Source organism: Acanthisitta chloris, unplaced genomic scaffold (assembly GCF_000695815.1).
Source record: "Acanthisitta chloris isolate BGI_N310 unplaced genomic scaffold, ASM69581v1 scaffold29384, whole genome shotgun sequence".
NCBI classification, from domain to species: Eukaryota; Metazoa; Chordata; class Aves; order Passeriformes; family Acanthisittidae; genus Acanthisitta; species Acanthisitta chloris.
This window is the reverse complement of record NW_008671685.1, coordinates 24,996-44,293: the sequence shown is the minus strand read 5'-3', so window position 1 is coordinate 44,293 and position 19,298 is coordinate 24,996. Positions and strand designations below refer to the sequence as shown.

The 19,298-nt window shown below is 41.3% G+C and overlaps 1 protein-coding gene across 1 annotated transcript in view; it reads right to left on the bottom strand.

Annotated features, from left to right (window-relative positions):
• The window catches only part of PARVA (parvin, alpha), a 24,466-nt gene extending 5,657 nt beyond the window's left edge, over positions 1-18,809 (bottom strand). The window contains exons 1-10 of the mRNA XM_009074186.1: positions 18,782-18,809; positions 10,788-10,877; positions 10,618-10,688; positions 9,889-9,991; positions 8,906-9,046; positions 6,885-7,000; positions 3,225-3,283; positions 2,201-2,220; positions 845-906; positions 120-188 (exon numbers count right to left, since the gene is read on the bottom strand). Coding sequence (XP_009072434.1) covers positions 120-188; positions 845-906; positions 2,201-2,220; positions 3,225-3,283; positions 6,885-7,000; positions 8,906-9,046; positions 9,889-9,991; positions 10,618-10,688; positions 10,788-10,877; positions 18,782-18,809 — 759 coding nt within the window. The remainder of the gene's footprint in view (positions 1-119; positions 189-844; positions 907-2,200; positions 2,221-3,224; positions 3,284-6,884; positions 7,001-8,905; positions 9,047-9,888; positions 9,992-10,617; positions 10,689-10,787; positions 10,878-18,781) is intronic.
• Positions 18,810-19,298: the final 489 nt, after the last annotated feature.

The window sequence follows — 19,298 nt, the reverse complement described above, 5'->3', positions numbered from 1 at the left end:
CTGCTGAAATAACATCTTGGTGCTCAATCAGTATTAATACAGTGAAATTTCTGGATGAAGCTGGGGGCATAACACAGGACAACTATTCCTCCCTTTTAAGAATGGCTGTAAAATTCTACCTGTGTGTCCAGTTCAGTCACCTCCAAATTCAGTTTATTCAGATGCTTGTTGACAAAGGTGATGAGAGTCTGAAATAGGAAAACACTGCAGTGATGACCTATTCCTTAGGGCAGCAGCTCAACACAGGGAGCATGATCCCCACTCAGCAGACAATCTGCATGAGCAAGAGGCTGCAATAAAATCCCTAAGCTTTAAAACCGAAATGTGACATTAAACAAAATAAATCTTTTTACCGAGAATGAAGAACAGAAATAAAATGAACATGATACATATAAAAAATACACTGTTAAAACACAGGAAAAAAACCCCTTGTAGCAGACTACAGGGAAGTAGGTAATTGGACTCCAGTCAAATCTGACAGCAGCCAAAATACACTAGGTCAGACCTCTGGCAGTTGTGAACTGGATATCTCTTTGGCAGCAGTGCAGTCAATATACCAGTTGGGTTCTACTCAACATGCATTTTGTGAGACCTTTTTGATGGGAACTTTGATAACTACACGTTGTTCTGTGTTCCAAAGTTAAGTTCATGCTGCTAAACATTAAATAAAAAGTAATGTTACTATAACCATGAATGTACATATTTAAGCATAAAGTTTAATTACATTCAATGTAGGCAAACTATGCCAATTAGATTTTGTATCCACACCCACTCCCTGCACACACAGCACAGATACACACAAGCATGCACATGTTATGTCTTTTAAAAAAAAAAACCCTCCAACCTTTTTCACTACGTTGAGCTTGTCTGGAGCATGGTCAAATAAAGTGTCGAATGCGTCTCGTTCTGGAAAACATTCAGTGATATTAATAAGCTGAGCAGCAATTGTTCCAGTGCAGAACAAACACTTACTGAGACACATACTCATTGGAGACAGCACAATCAGCAAATGTTTCAATACAGCTTTGCACACTGCTCTCTTGCTATGAACTGCTAGCAACTTACTCTCTGTTACTTAAAAAAGCATCATTTTCAAGTAGGACTTGGATTACCCCATGACCCTGTTACTCAAAGATTAACAAAAAACAGTACCTTTATGCATAAAACCTTGAACAGCCAGACCTGGGAGCTAAGGAACCAAATCATTTTGTGCAGAGGAATGTGAGTTTACGTTAGAGTCACTACATCTACAGAGGAAGGATTTCCCCATGGGCCACTGACTGCACTGGGGCATTAAGCACCTCAGGCAAGTGTATGATCACACATCTGCAACACAATCCTTTGTACAGATGTTTTGGCCCATTCTGATGCAATTGAGGACATAATCAGCAGGACAGGTACCATAAGGTAACATGACTGGAGTGCTACTCTAGTCACCTTCTGAAAAAACAGAAAAAAATATATAGAAAGGCACCAGAGACTTTTCTGAGCAATTTCCATTTCACCAACCACCTGAATGAGAGCAAATGACTCCACAGCTACATTCATATTCCTCAATGAAGAAAAAAAAAAGCTAGAGTAGATCCAAAGGCATTGTAGAAAGCAGACTCTATACAAAGCAAGACTGTCAGGGATATCACTGGGAAAAGAGGTCAGGCATGCAACCTTAAATCAGCTCCAAGGCAGCCATTGGAACCATCAAGAAGCAAAAGCTAAATTCTTGGTGGGACTCCACCTCAGCTCCTCAGGTGAATTTGGCCAGTCTCAATCCTGGCAGTAAAACATACTAGGCACAGAACCTTGCATGGTGTTTAGGCCTTCTGAGTCTTTAAAGTGTGAGTAGGTAGTGGATGTAAGAACACCAACGTGTTCTCCAGCTGGTTCTCAGGACACCATTTCACACTGTCCTGGGAATTATGACCATTAATACTCTCCCAGGAATGCTCTGGAGGTTAAACCACAAAGCACCTGCAAATTAACACACGCTGAAAAGCAACAAAACATGTTTTAATGATGGTCATACTGATTTTAATGCCTTTTTCCCTTTTGTTAACTGCCACAATAGCCTGTGGTGCATATATTTGCCAGGGTGACTTGAAATCTGCTACTTCCTGGCAGTTTGAGCACAGTGACCACCCACTGCAGAACTAATGTATACTCTGGCTGCCTCCAGAAAAAGATAACAATCAAATGAACTTACCATGCCTTCCTGATAATGCCCTGTGGGGCAAAAAAATGGAAAAAGAACAAAACACAGTTACAACTCACTTGCAGATATTGTGCTGCTAAAGAAAACTGTACACATGGTCAGATCTTCAGCTTAGTGAATACTGGAGTAGATCCATGGAATCAAGAAAACCTACACCAAGTTACTGCAGCTGAAAATCTGGATTAGTCTGGAGCCTATATAATATCTCACCAGAGGCTACAGCTCACATTTCCTGCTCTGAACCAAAACAACACACCTTGTCTGAGGGATCGATTTGGTGAAAATTTTCTCTCTGCTTTACTGATACATTTACCACACCAAGTACAACACAGTTCCAGCCCAAACAAGGCTTGGGCTGAGTTCTTAAGGGCTGCAGCACTTGGCTCCAGTTGATCCCTCATATAACTATCCCACAAAACCAAACTCATACAGATTACTAAGAAGTCCATAGTGCAGCTTCTCTCCATTCAGACAGAAACCAGGAGATTCTGCTATTGTTCTCTGCTGCTTTGGAATAACTTTTCCGTGACAAACTGTTCAGTGAGATGACACATACAGAGCTCACTAGCGTCATTTCACATTCCCAAAGTCCAAACACCTAAAAATAGTCTGATCATATCCCTTTTTGAAGGAATCTCACTCTCTATCAAGCGAAAACCAACAGAAAAGAATGAGGCACATCTTTCCTGTTTATCTGAAGGACTTCTGAATAAAAATATAAGGAGAAATATAAGAAATATAGACATGGTAGATAAATATAGAGATTTTCTGTATCTTCACTCTGTCTTCTCTGCTATCCTGGTCTCCTACTTTTAGTTCCCCACCAATTTCCTCCCTCTTCTGTATTTTCAGATCCATGTTTGCAGCTCTCAAAGAGGCCAAAATACATCACTGGCTGATGCATCATCTTCCCTAGAACCCCAATACTGAGATCTAAATATCAGCAAACGTTTGAATTTCTGGGACACATCTGTGTTCAATCACTGAACTGCTGGCAAAAGTGGTGTTGACATACTCAGTGTTACCAGTTATTTCCTCTTGGATTTGTCGAGACTGGAGGATTCCTTCTCGTTTCTGGAAAAAAATAAAAAAAGTGACATTTTTCTTAGTAAAATTTAATGCTCAGGGTACAGTAAGAATTTATTTGTGATCCACAAATGTAATTAGATAAGAAACCTGTGAAACAAGAAATTCCTTAAACAAACTTGCAGCAATGTATTATTTTACCTTCCAAGTATTTCAGAAAACTCTTTTGTACATTAGCAAGAAAATTGAAACTCCACCTGCAGAAAGAAGCATTTCTTTCCCTTTCTCTATTGTTCTGAATGCATTTTGCTTTTAAAGGCCCCAGTTCAGCAAGACATTTGAAACACCTAAACACACATGTAAGTATTTCAGTAGAGGTATGTCTAGGTGAAGAGAAATAAATTTGTACTTCAATGACCAGCATGGCAGATGGTGCCCATGCTTCTCTTGTGCAAAAATCTTGCTCCCAGGCTATTTGTTCTTTCTGCCCTGTTCATACTCTTTCTTTTTTTTGCTTCCCTTCTGATGGAAAACCGAAGTGAAGCTTCCATTCCCATCCACAGGCTGCTCCAGCCCCACGTCACCTCGTGTTAGTACATCCACTGACTCCAGTGCTCCTCAGATGTGAGAAGCTCTTCGTACAAGGTGCTGAGTGCCCTTTGTCTAGAGGCTTACACAACATGGCAGAAGCCAACTCAAAATGTTGCTGTTGGAGTCAGTTGGAAAATGAAGGAGCTGAAAAGTTTGACATTGTTTCCAGCACGCTGATCACAGTCATCTGGTGGCAGTGTAAATACCACACATATGGTTTGCCTCTCTTTGTGTTCTCTCTGTTAATTCTATTCTCTGGTGTTACTAAACTTTTGCAATACAGAAAGAAAAGTCAGGCAAATGCTGATGACTGCATGCAAAGTCTAGACAGTAGGTAATTATTCACGATTCTTCACTCGCTGTCAGAAAAAGAAACGAGAAAAAAGAATTTGTGCTGGTCCTGGACTTGTCTTCTACGTGGAAAAGAGGAAAGGAGAATAACCTTTTGGAGAAGTCCTCCGTGGCTCATGACTCTGACATGTCACTGATGCCTTCTGCAGCAAAAGCTCTGTTGCTTTCATCTCCTAGAGGAGCTGAGCATCACAGCAATGGCATGTGTAGTTTTCAGTGACCAGTCTGGTGATGTGGGTTCTCAGGAACCTGGAGGCAGTGCTGCTTGGAAAGACTTCAGACCTTCCCAGGCAGTGGGACCAATGATCTCTGATTAAGCTTGTGATGTACATCTTCATCTAATCTCATTATTTTCCTAGCTCTGCCTAGAAGTAGTTTATACACCCATGAATTGCTGTCCCAGAACAAGCTGCAGCCACTCTGGCTGCTCTGCCCATATATTCTTACAGACTTACACCTGTTGCACACAAACAATCTGTCATCTAACCATTTGTGGATGGCATAAATAAGTAATTTTTAAGAAAAAGCAAAATGCTGACGAGATCCAGCTCTCCACAAAAGCTCTCAGTTATCTGAGTAGAAATGACCAAAGCCAGTGCTTTGTTCAAAGTTATTCATTCTATTAGAATAGAAGGAAAAGAAAATAATATAACAGAATAGCTACAAAAGGTCCAACCATCACTTTTGTTCCCGAATCAGCTTATAACCCAGATTTCATATTACTCATTGCTGATAGCTTTTGTACACAACAGCCAGAGGGAACAGGCATTCCTAAGAACTGGGCTGATTACCTGTTGGGCACGAGCACATTTTTTGTTACACAAATTTCCTTTTTTCTGTTTCAATAAGCTACACTCAGCCACCCTCACATTTGATGTGTTTTGCACCTAACAAAGTCATGCAATGAATTAAGGCAGTCTCTTTTTCTCAAAGGCTCCATAAAGTAATTTGTTCTTTTATTTCTTTCTCTGCACTTTTCTCTTCATCAAACCATACACAGCAGAATTTCAAACCAGCTACCACACACTCTGCTAAGCTTCCCTAGGCTTGACCTTTACAGAATGTGTGAGAGTTCAGAGCATTAGTTATGCAAGTCTCATCACTAAATTAGGCTTTAGGATGTGCTGATGGTTGATTCAAACTCTCATTGAGGTCAAAGGGTGCACGATGCATTACACAGAATCAGTCCCACAGGACGTGAGAGACAGCTTCAAAAAATCAGAATCAAAAAACACCCACCAGAAAACAAAAAGAAAAATGTCTCAAACAATTACAGTAGGTGCACCAGTCCCCACACTGTTAATGGGAAGCAGCACAGCTTTGGAGTTCCCCTGATGGGCTTTCCCTGAGGTCAGGGTCTGCAGGACAAATCCTCTGCAACATGACTTGAATTTTGTTCTGCTGCTTTCTCTGCTCTCCACCAGAGTCTGTGCTCTGGCTGTGTACCAGGCAAAGCAGTGAGCCAGATTCTCCCACTATTTCTTGGTTTTAAATTGGTTTATCTGTATTGACTTCAGTGGGTTTGCTGTTGAACTACATTAGCCTACACTAGTCTGGAGTGACAGCAGAATGCAGGATCTGGTTCTTTATTTCAGGACTCTGTTCTTTCTCTCCTTTAGTCTCTCACCATGAAGATGCCCTGCCTGCTGTACTCCCAATTTCTTAAGCTGGTTTTGGTGGAACTTTGAGATAAACCAGTGTTAAAGAAAAGTGCTTGAAAATTATGTTTTCTCTGAAAATTCCTCTGAAGCCTTAGACACATGAAGTGCAGATTTTCTGTGATTCTCTTTCATCGTCTATAGAGAAACCCTTGAATCAGTGAGTCACTGCCAGGCATCAGGAATACATCTACCAGAAACTCTCCTTCAGATTTCTCCCTGAATTGCAAAACTTGTCCTATCTGAATGCTGGAAAAAAGAGTGGTTACTTGCTCAGCTCTGTCTCACAGATTTTCAGTCACACAAAGCCTGAGCAGCAGCATCTCCTTCCACCAGTCACTTCAGGCAAACATCAGTTAAAAGACATATACAAAGACAGTTACAGTGTGAAAAATAAAGGCAAAGTTAATTGAAGAGAAAGAAAAGCAGATTAAATAGGAAGAGGCCAAATAAGATAGAGCAAGCACAAGTCCAGCGGAAAGAAAAATGAGCAGAATAACACGAAGGGTTTGAATGGATGAGGCTCTAATAAGGAGAAAAACTGACACAAAAGATTTAGCTGATGGGGTTTTTTTGGCATGCTTATGAGAAAACCAACACTGTATAATCAGGCAAAATTAGCATGCACAAGGCTGAAAAAGAATATTTAGTCACCTAACATGAATCTGAATGTAATAAACAGTGACAATTCATCATTCGATGCCAAGAATGATTTGAATCTCTGCACAAGTGGGAAGAGCATCAAATAATGGGAAAAATAATAATTCTAGAGATCAAACTGGGTGATAAACACATTCCAACAATAAAAATGCTTCATATATTTTTAATGCCACAGTCTGGCTACTTCACAACCAAAATAAGATATTCTGAGCCACAGTTCAATCTGGGAAAGCACTTCTGCCTTTTTCTGGTTGAAGCACTGTCAGCAGGGAAGATGTGTGTGTTTCTGTCAGCCAGGGACACAGGCTGCTGCCCAAACAGAAATTGTTTTCAAGGAACCCTCAGACAATCACACAACACTTCCAAGAGCTATTTAACACTCCTCTTACCTGCACAACCACCACCTGAATGGACACGTGGTCAGGGAGTCTGATCGGTGCTCGAAAATACTGAGACAGTGCGACCAGAAGGTGAAGTATTGCTACAAGACTTTTAGCATGAACAGCTGAAATAGATATTTAAAAGCACAAGTTACAAACTGCAGAGTAACTAGGGCACATATTCTTACTTCTTGGGATGTAGGGATGATGGGACTCTCCTCACCTTGCCACCCAGAGCCAGGGGCCACCACCAAGGCACCTTGTCTTTCCTGCTCTCCTCCTGCTCAAGAGGCTGTTCCAACACTGCCCAGTCAGCAATATGTGTCAGCACTAAGACCCCACTCTGCAGCATGTCTGGGAGCCATAGGCTTGTGCAGATGGAAATCAAACTAATCCAAAAGCCAGATTTCATGTACAGCAGTGTAAGTGCTGCCTCTGCATTCTCCTTGCCTCTCTCCTCTATTCCCTTTATTTCAATAAGGATTTATGGACTATCAGAAAGATATTTTTGTACTCATAACATGCACTTATTCATTTTTAAGTGTCACAATGTCTGCAGGATGATAAACGAGCCTATTTTGGCAGAAGCCTTAAGCAATAACTTACTAAATTCAATGACTCAAACATTCCTCATGAAGTTGTTACAGTTCTGTTATTGAAGCTTTTCACAGCAGGTTTCCTACGGGTACTTAACACCAACACAACTTAAAAGAGATATCAAAAGCCATACTGTAGGAAATCCTTCATCAAGTATCAAACCACTGGCATGAAAGTGAATAATTTCTAATTCTTATTATGGCCTTTCTTCTTCTATTCTTGCATTTAGTCTTCCCCAGGGTACAATTCCTAAATGATCTTTGATAGCTATGGTACAGTGCACTTATATTTTTGTACTCTAGCTAAGCAATAACTACTACTTTACCTCACTGGTAAAGAAGGATCAGATTCACTAAAACATCCTTCTTCAGTATCTTCCAAAGCAAGTCCCAGCTATGCCATGGAGATACCCAGTGCACCATCCCTGTCACATTTTGGAGGTGCCAGTGGTCACAGCTGAGAAGCTTTAGCAGAACATCACAGAGATGTCTGTCTGCCTAGCACAGTGTGTGCTCCAGCTGGTTCTAGCTGCTGCTGCCTATCTCTACTTCAGTTCTAAAACACATGTAAAACATTAAATTGAAACTAGAATTTAAATTGTCAGGCCACTGCAAACACCTTGCCTCTAGCTGCACAACAGGGAATGGAAAAAACCTGGGGGAGGTTGAAGAGGGAAGGGAACAGAAACTCAGCAGGACCATACAAAGGGGAAAGTCAAAATGGCTAAGGTTCACTCTTTCTAGAGATATTTCTCTCTCACTACTTTGTCATGCATGGAACAGGACACAAAACAGCTCAGCTCAAGACAAGTACAGGGAAACTGCATGAAACTGCATGAAATGATTCTGAAAATCAACATAAAACTGATTAAAAGGCCTAATTTTCTAAAAATTATCTGCCTTCTGCAACACATATGCACTTTAGAGTTGAGCCACTGAAGGCATTTCTATTAGACACGGATTAGTTAATTTTTAATACCAAAAAACAGCAAGGGCAACAAGAACTAACCTTGCTGAGAGTTTTGCAATCAAAACTACTGGTTCAGATTTAGCTTTAAATTATGAGAAATATTACTCATATCATGTTGCAGATTTTACATAAAGAGTTCAAGGACATAATTCTCCTGCCTATCTACTACATTTATGCAGGGACTTGCCTGTTTCAACAAACCAACTTAGTAACAGAAAGTTTAGGCTGGTAAATATATGGACTTCAGAGCAAAATCCCCACACTTTGACAGGCTGTGAGAAGAGAGTTTATTGAGCACCAGCAAAGAGGGTGGAGTGTACCACACCTGGAAGTGCCCTTCAGAGCAGTTCCTACCATAAAAAACAGGTTTCAGCCCTATCACTGGACATTTGGGGGTTCCAGATAGCACCTGTAAACTCCCAGCTGTCAACAGGTGAAAACAGCATAGCCAACACACAACTTACAGTCCACGTTCCATTTAATGCTTCTTGGAGGGAGTTTGAGGGTTTCATTGATCTTTTCAAGCACTGTCTGTAGCTTCTGTTTCTGGGCAATTTCAGACTGAGTAACTTCAGCAACATTCAGCTTCTCACTTTCAAGTTTCTCTTAAATGATAGAAGCAAAAACAGAGGGAAAAACATTGTTGAGTCCATGAAGAACACAAAGACATTCCATACCCGCAGAGGATGGAGTCTATCCAGTCCATCACAACGTATTCAATTGCTTAACCATTCATAGAAGTGAACAGTCTGTGTAGTCTTTATTCAAAGTGCTCACATGACGTTTCAAGATTCATTTAAGATACTGGAAAGAAATTTACTGGGGACTTTATGAGATGTAATAAGTAAGAAAATGTCTTCCAAGCCAACAGTGCTAAAAAGCACATGCCAGCTCTGCATTAGCAGTTTCTTTTCTCTATCTGTTTCTCAGCTGAAGCTCAGCTTGCAGTCCACTGGGCACCATTACCTCAGTACCATTAAAAGCCAGACATCAAATCAGAAAGAAATTCCAACTTTCCAGAGGAACTTCACGATGTGAATACACTATAGTATGGAAGGAGCAGAGATTAAAAACATCCACTGTTGTACTGAAGAAACCCTTGCCTTGCCTTCAGACTTACTTTCCACTTGTAACATGGTTAAGTTTGTGCAGCACATATGCAGATAATTAATTTAACTGGAGTGAGTGCTGCTGCCAAGAGCAGAGCTCTCCCTCTCCAGCACCCTAGGTAGGCTTTGTGTGTTCCCATCAGCTACAGAGCACCACACACTGCACTGTGCTGTGAAGACTCTGCATACAGCCTATTGCTCCAGGGTCTCAAATACAATGCTATTTTTATATCACTTAGTGGCATAAATGTAAGAGGACACCAAAGCTCCTAAGTAGGAACAAGAGGTTCACTTATTGACAAAGTGCCCCTACAGTGTGCAAGCATATTTTTTCTTACCGAATAATTTCTGCAGTACTTGTCCATCATACAGGTCTTCAGCCAAGTCTTTCACAATAATCCTCTCTCCTACCAGCACATCATTAATCCAGTCAATTAATACCTATATGGGAAACACAAATTTGGCAGTATTATACACTATTCATTTGCAATTTGAAACATATGTCATTTTTTACAACGATGAAAATACTTAGCAAAAAGAATAACAGAGCTTCAATGGCTCGAAATAGAGTCTGAAATACCATCAGAAGGAAAGAGGAAAGGCTCAGGAAGGACTCTCCAAGGATGGCTGCATGGATGCACCACAAGGTCTACACAAACACCAGTTGATGCAGAGCCTTCTGGAATGAAATCTTTCCCTTGTTTCAGTAGCATTTGAACATTATGCTGGAATCAAAAGGTGCTGAAGTTGATTCTAATGAAGCATCCTAAAGTTCCAACCCCACAAATCCAAAGGGCAAAGGAAAGTCAGTGTGATTCTAGATTGGGCGTGGGATGGGACTAACAATCTGGACTCAGGATTTTAATCAAGATTCTCAAGTCTCTCTGGGACACATCTAGAGAAAGATACTTCAATAAATAACCTGCTCATTTCACTGGGATGCACACACCACATGGCTCCATTGAGTGAGTATCTAACCAGTGCTTTGAAGTATTCAAATGAAAGAAGCAGGGATAGCATTAAAAATAGCTCCACATTCCTGAGAGTGTTTATATGCTTTCCATTACCTTCATTAGTTCTTGTAATTTTGGGTCATTTCTTGAATTTGGATCAACCATTGTTCGGACTTCATTTTCTTCTGGAAGGGTTAAGAGTAAGATATTAGAAACTATTACAGGCATGACACTTTATTTTACATCAGGCTTTTATGTTAAGGCATAAAATTGTTGTGAATTACCTAGCATAGTGTCCTCGGGGTCTAGTTCAAATGGAATTGGACTGAGAGGCAAGTTAATGGCATTTATTCCTTCTTCCTGTAATTCAGATACTAGGAAATAAAAAAGAAGAGCTTGGTCAAATTTCAATTTAATTTTACTTACTCTTTCACTCTTGCTAAAAGTAGCTTTAATTGTCTTAATTCCTTTATAAGAGCACAATACTATTAGATAAGCCACCAGGTGTAATTACAGCAATAAAGTATAGCTAACAAGAGTGGAAAGCTCAGCCAACAAACCTTTACTTGCACGAGTAGATTTTTCATGGATAATGGCAGTGGAATCAATGCAATTTCCTCAAATCTCTTCCAGGATAAGACCCATTGTCCTCAAATTTTAGACAGCTCACTTGCATTTTAATGGTCCTGACATTTCAACACTAAGGGATCATTTTAGCTGAGGGAAATCATAGTTGCTCTCAGCTATGTCACCTTTGCTCTGGAGATGCTTCAAGTTTAGCAACTTGAGAAGAGCTGGGCCTGGTTATAGACCCACACAAGACCTGCAGAGTGAGAAACTGCTCAGGATTGAAGGTGCAGCTGCAGCACACAGCTAGTTCTGCTGTTCAGGTCACAGTGTTGAGCTAGAGCAGAGTGTGGGATGCTTCTGCTCTCTGCTCTCAGCCTTTCCCCAGCAGAAATCACAGCAGCAAGACACAGGTGTAAGATGCTGAACCCTCAAAAGCACTGCCTGAGTGTGGAGTGCAGACACAGGTTGAGAAAGAGCTCGGACACAGGAACGGGGAAGTAATCCAAGATCCCACAGTTTGGAGATCCCTGGAGTTGGCAGGAAATACAGACAAGTTCTTACTCAGCCAAAGTCCCCCACATGCTACAAAGATCAACATCCTTGCAAGACACACTCTGAGAAGTGGTGCTAAAGGAGACACGGGACAGGTTCTGCAGCAGAGCAATGTCATTCGTTCCTCGGGTGACTCAAACTTTAAGAGGTTGCAAAGACAAACCCCTTCCTATCCCTGCCCAAACATGACTCTATAACAGACAAGAATCACTACAAACAAGCCAATATGCTAACCCTCCTGCTGTGGAAGAGCTGATAGCACTGTGCAGGGAGGGAACCCACTGCCAGGAGCAGACCAGTTTGCATCTCGCTCTGTAACCAAGGCCTTGGTGCAAACCTGGTTTAGCAGACTTGGTGCAAACCTGATTTACCAAATCCTGGACCCAGTTTGCCAATAGAGGACAGCTCCTCCTCAGCCAGTGCATTCTGCAGTGCACAACCCATGCCTCAGGTTGGTATTAGGCCCAGAAAAAAAAAGGCTCCTCCTGCCCTGCTGTCCCTTACAAGCAGAGCACATGAGGAAACATCGTTTAACTATGGATTAGTAACACTACTAACTGAAGCAGGCAAGAACACATGCATTATATCAAGTTGTATGTGAAGTATATGAAGTATCATGTAGTCTCGTCTCACTCTCCAAGCATTTCCATCAGAAAACACCACGACAAATCACTGCTATACACTTAGGTGTTATAGAAGAACCACAAATATGCAGTTGAGGTTAAGATTTTGCATACCACAGTTTCAGCAGAGGAATCCATTTTTCAGCTGCTTTTCATTAATTTGTTTTAATTAATTTTCATGAAAATCAGTTCAGCAACTTAGTATTTTAATAAAAACAAAGAACACAGGATTGGGGCAATTTTTGCAGCAGCTGAAATTAAAATAATCTAATTTCTTGAAATACTTTGAGGAATGACTTGGGAGCACCAGTGTGACTTCTACGCTGAGACTTAAGAGTGTGGAGCCCCAGGAAAGGAGGAGGGGACATAACTGCAGCAGTTTGTCTGTACCACACCAGTTGTCCAGAGCCAGAGCAGTGCACTGGGACCTGTGGTGGCTGCTCTGAGGGACAGGATCCACAGAGCTGTCTGCTTGGCACAGGCCACGCTTAGCCACTGGACAACCCCAGCAGAGTCAGGACCACCTTTCTGTTCTCACCTTGTGCTGTGACTCAGATACAGCCCAATTCATCAGCTGCCATGGGGCTTATGCTCGTCCTGCTTGTATGGATAAGATTAGGGATTTTATCCATTTCAACATGAGAGTAAAATCCAGTCCTTGGTGGCTTTTTCTTACAGTCTGCATGCTGAGTGGAACTGGGGGTTGAATGGTCTTTTAAAGCAAGACCCTTTAAAGCAACAGTTACATATGGGGCAGACAAATCTCTGTAGATTGACAACCCTTTAAAGCAACAGTTACATATGGGCCAGACAAATCTCTGTGGATTGACGTCAGAGTCCCACGTTCAGCTCTGGGTAAGGAAGGGACATTTCTGCTCAGACTTCTGATTCAGCTCCACGTGCCAAATTTGTTGTGATGTAATCAACTCCACTGCTATCAGCTGTCAACAGACTTCCTCCCCTTGCACCAGCACCAAATTTGGCCCCGGAGCTGGGGAGCCCACAAGCTTCTATCAGCAGCAACTACAACAGCTATTTTAAGCCGGATGGAATTCTCACTGGTTTAGATCTCTAGGATTACAAGGTCATAAACCTGTGCTATCAAACCCAGGCGGGTGCTCTGAGCAGCCCTTGCCCTTCGCGCGTGTCCCGGAGCCAGAGGAGCTGCCGCACGCCGAGCACATCTGAAAGTGGAGCGCTGCCCATACGGTTTAAATTGCCTTAATTCCTCCAGCACATGCAGCCCGTTGCTCCACATTGTATTTATTAGACAGTTTCATTTAGATTTCTGACTTGTTTATTTTGTGTGCTGAAGGCTTTTTGCTGCCCTGTTTAGTATTCAGGGCTCTAACGTTACTCTGATTTGAATGAAACACATCCTATTATCTAACCGAGATCAGAAATGCCACATCACCCAGTGCAATCTCTGTGGTTTAGACCTATTTTAGCCTATCTACCCGAAGAGTCATTACAAATACAGAGAGATGTGGTGTGAAACTGTCTCTCCTTCCAGTGCTACAGCCATGTCTTTCCAGGTAATTGATTTTGTCCTTACAGAACTAAAATTACTCAAGTGCTACAGCACTAATGGATAAATTCTCCAAGTGTGTGATTAACTAGCACTGGACCCTAATGTTAGAGGAGCACAGTCATACAAAGCCTCTAACCCCACTCTTTCAAAACCAGGAGATTTAAATGTGTGCCTACACACCTACAGAAACACAGACATACATAACACTTCTGGAGCCTTCAACTGTCTTTGTCCATCTCAAGGGGTTTCCACTCAAGGTCTTCGCCACCATTTTTAAGGTTGCACATACTTTGGATTGGGTTTGCTTGGTTTTTTTGGTGGAAGCTGAAATTTGCTGACATTCACATGACTCCAAGAGTTTAAGCTTTCTATAAAAAGTCAAAAACTACCTGGTATTTTAAACTGCTATGGTAGGCAGCAGCTTTGCGTGTCATGTCTCTATCTTAAGCTACTCCTCCCTGGAACAAGCACCCTTTGGAAGGCTAGCTCCAGACATCAGATGGCCAGAATAACACTGGATATTTGTGCAAATGCTGACATTCAAACCTGCATGCCTATGCTACATACACTTATATATGCAGCCAGAAAAATAGTCAGTTTAGAATGCTAATTTCCAATAGGAAATATCTTTACAGGTCTTGTATAAGACACACACTCCGTTATAGTTGAGCCAAAATTAGATGAATCACTTTTTGGTTTATCTTCTCTTTACTAGGTGCAAATTTGTGGTAAATGCCCATGACTTTGATGGTTTTTTCCTGTAAGCACTTGTGCACAAGAGCAGCTTTACCTCTTCTACTGACCTGACAGTCTGCAATGCAGACGTGAGTGTTAAGTGACTGTCAGTGGCTGTATCTGCACAGATCTCAGTGGGTTTGTGCTGATTTATACCAGCTCAGAGCGAGTCCTGCTCCCTCTCACATACTCTGCTTCCATAAACTGATATCATTCCAGTGGAGTAATTCTGGATTTGTATTCGCAGATATGAAAACTGATGAAAATTAGCCTAAGATGGTCAGAGAATGAGAGAAAAAAATGGCAAAAAACATTTTCAAGAAGTCCCAGTTTAAGCTTTTACAGAATGACACTATTTAGTCCAGCAAACTTATGCTGTTGATTTCTGGGCAATCCATCCAAAATGTTAATTTCTAATACTTGTGTGTGTGCATCTCTTAAATCCACAAAGGGAAAAGAAAATATTAATCTAATATGGGACTGCCTAATTTTCTGGAATACATCACTCATCCAGCATGGATTCTGGCAGCTCAGCTTTAACTCCAAAACAAAAGAAATCCACACAAAAGACAATAAATCTGCATTACACATGGTACTAAAATGATCCAATGGATTTATAGATGTTTACAAGTTTGCAGAGTGTGACACAGGGTCCACCAGAAATTTGATATTCACAGCACAAAACATCATAAACATATGTCTGCAACTACAAAAGGGCCTTTTTATGTGGGGATCATTGTTAAAATTGTCTTCAGAACATAAACCTTAAGTTGTAAATGCTACTCCCCATTTATTCTGCAAGACATAACAAATGAGGGAAGAAAAGCAGAGATATGTTTGTAATTGAAAATGTTTCTCAGGAAATGATCTGTACAGGAACATCATTCTCATTCCATTAACTGCTGACTCCAAGCCAACCATTTGTAAAAGTAAATAAATATGCAAACTGGCTGACAACAATGTGCCTGCCTTTAATGTTTCTGCATTAGTACTCGGTCTCCAAAAATGAATCTATTTTCTTTTCTCATTTCTCCATTAAACCAAACATGGCATACACATAAAAAGAACAGGAGTAATGTTGTTCACAAAAAAAAAAAAAAAAAAAAAAAGATGGGAGAAATGTTATGATTTGATTTTCATGTATGCAATACAAATTAAAAACTCATTGCCTTGAATTTCTTTAAAAGTCCAAAGCCCTCTGAAGTACCTCAGTGACTAGTTTGCTGTTCTTTTGTTTTCTGCAATAAGCAGGAAAAAACCTCTCCATAGACTGACAGATGTCTGGTCTGAATAGATAAAAAACCAACAACAAATTGGGGAGCAAACTCAGTCCTCTTAGAGTGCACACGTGATTCTCTTTTGCCATGTCCCAAGTAGCTTCATTAAGCCTTAGATTGTTTCCCATTTCATTTGGAATGAAGGTTCCTGCTCAGAACTTTCCTGCACTTTCTAAGAGGCACTAAGTGGTGTAGTGTCAAGCTAACACAGATGCCAGTCATTCCGTTCATTCCTTCAACACATCTTTGGAGATCCATAAGCAGTATCTGCAGATGTTTAGAAAAGTCTACACCCTACAGGAGTGTTCAAAATCCTGCTTAAAAGCCCCAACATGCAGCTCTGGGAAGAAACACAGACAGGGGTTCAAACGACACTGACTTTTACTCCCACCAAAGGAAAAATCCTGCGTAAGAGAAGTGCTGAAACCATTCCAAGTTCTTATCAAAAAGTGCTGTTCTGAAGCTGATCCCAGCAGACTCCACACAGCTTCAGGCACTCAGGTAGGGTCTGTGTGCGACAGACACAACTGGGCTGTCAGCTGGTCTGCACATGGTGTCCACATATCCAAAATATTTCACTGAAACAAATCCTTCCACAGCTCAGATTTCCAGTTTATTGAGGTAAGTACTGAGAGATCTCTGAACTGATTTATGGAGGTATCTCAGAATCACAGAGTCCTCAGGGCTATACAGAGACAGAAGGGAAAGCTTTTGTATCCTCCTCAGATATTTTGATGTCCCTCAAGTTATAACAAATGTGCAGGTAGCAATACCCAGAGGAGAGGCAGACAGACCTCGTGGTGTAGACCCAAAGCAAGTGGAGACAATTGTTCATCCTACATGCTCATCACCAGCTCACTGCAACAGCTTTTTCAAAGGTTGTGGAGAAGCTGATTTTAGAGGACTGACTTGCCTCATTTTGTGAATCACCCACCAGCTAATAGTAGCTATTCCAACATCAACAAGAGGCTCTCATGCAGAGAAGACAAAACCAAGGATCCGTTCCAAGAAGTCTTTCCCAGCTCAACAAGTTCTAGCTATTCCTAAGAGAAAACCCAAAAATAGTTCTTAGGAATGTGAGGGCAACTAGTAGCAAGCTGAGGATTTCCTGAATTTCTTGCTCTTTTCTTCTTGTGTATATAAGCCTTGTTTTTGCAGGCGAAAGAAGTGTCAGACCCACTGCACCTCAGAAATGTAGAGGTTGCTTTTTCTTGAAAGAAATAGAAAAATGACTGCACTTACTGGAAGCTAAAGTTCCTTCTCAGAGGCTGCAAACTGGTTTATGTATCACACATAGCCACTATTTTCAAACAAGTTCCTAGAACTACTTGTGTTTTAAGAAAAGCATTTCATCATCATCAAGGGATGACTCAGTGGCAAAGGATCTAAAGATCTGCAGTAAGTGGGCAAGCATTTCTACATCCCAGAAGGAAAAATATAATGGATACAAATATGCAGGTGTATATATCTCCACAGAAGTGCAAGATGATGATGCAAGACAGGACTTTGGTAGCACAAACTGGAAAGTATGTTTGGCTTAGGAAAGCAGAGTTAGTTCTCAATTTGCACAGGAAATAAGTCAACACTTTCCAGTCTGAACTTGCAAATCCCTTAATCAGAATTAATTTATTTACCATCCTACCAACAGAAGAAAATAGCATTATCCCCATTCTGCAGCATAGAAAGTGATGCAATTCTAGACTAAGAAATCCATGTTTCCTTTCTGGAGACATAAATTGCACTTGCAAAATGGAAGCTTGGCACTTAAAAATACAGCCTTAAAAACCTGTCTGTAATGTTACACTTAGCCTGACATAGAGTGGACAGGAATACTCATACCTCTTGTTTTCCAAGCCCATATCACAGCAAAGAGAAAACCCTTCTCTACAGATAACCAGTAGCAATGATTTTCACCCAGCCCCATGGGCCCTGCTTGGTACCCTCTTGTGCATTTCTAACCTGCTTATTTCCTTACAAAACTCCAACAGCTGCTCGAACTTCCAAATGCCCTGTCTGAAAAAATAAAACTACCTTCCTGAACAGTTCACTTGACTCTGTGTCCACGTTTCTGTGGGGACTGGCACTGCAAGGGTGAACTCCCAGCTCTGACCTGCACCTGCATTGCAAGCCTCTTTTCCAAGGCATCTCACACAAGCTGTGAGTTCAGGGCAGCTCTTGCTGTCACCTGTCAGGAACTGTCAGACAAGGGAAACACCACGGTGTAAACTCCTACCTGCTGAATGCATGTCATGGGTTGCTGTCATTACTGACGTATCAATTCCAGTGTGCAGAACAATCACACCAATAGTAACTGTGGCTTTATTTCCTACTTTGCAGGTGAACATACCAAAACCTGCAACTCAATCATCTGAGTAAATAACCTTAAATGGGTTTGACTTCATAGCACTAACACTTTCAGTTTCCCAGAAATGATCTGCAGCCTTCAGATGTTGATGCCATAACTGAGCTGATGTTCCTATTCCTATTACAAAGTGTATAGTACCACAAAATTTTCATTTTAATGAGCATGAATATTGAAACTCACCGACTGCATAACACACAGCCCATTTGAAAACTGCTATCCCACACATGCTTTTGGCTACAAATGGCAACTGCTCTGAGTGGAAATTCAGCTGACAAAAATCACTATTTTTACCCTGGAGCCAGTGTTACTTAATGACTGAATTTGTACCAAACTGAAGCTAATAGAAACACACACTCTTATGAAATACCACTAGGATGAAACAGCTAATTCTCTCTCACATTGCAGAAATATTTTAATGGACTAGCATTCAAAATTAACAACCTGCTGCGTTTTCTTCCTCTTTTACCCAGGACAAACAAAGCTTGACAAGGGTAAGAAGAAAATAAACTCCCATTCTTGTCTTCAAAATATTAAAAGCCAAAGTAAAAGGTCAGAAAACAACACTCCTAAAGTATCACAGAAACAAGGCTGAGGAATAACCGAGTGAGTCGCTGCGGTTTCCTACCTTTAGGGCAAAATGCTCCACAGCCCATCCTCGGGTGTCTGGGCCACCCTCATAGTGCATCCCAGGGACAGCTGCAGTCTGTGGGTGCTGAAGCCCCTGGCAGGCCCCTCTGCTGCTGCTCTCCAGAGAAGCTGTGTTAGCCTTAGAGCCTGTTTTCCAACAGAATGGTCCAAGCACAGCACAAGTCTCAGCTCAGAGCATCGCTCCACAGCAAGCGACTGACTGCCTATATAATTGAATATGATGCCACATGAGACTCATAGACCATCTTCAAAAGAAACCAAATCTGCTTTTTGCAGCCTGTAAGTTGTGTTCTGAACGCTGGGATGCAGTTTTGATCGTGTGCTTTTGTTATCAGTCGCATTAGCAAACAAAGTGCTCAAAGGGCAAGTGTAAAACACATGTTTTTAGCAATCGCAGTCTGTTCTGCTCTAGGGAACTTGTACCTTTTCCCCTTATTGCTGCATACAGTCAAAAATCCCGAGAGCATAGGAAAGGTCTCCACATAGACATGGCA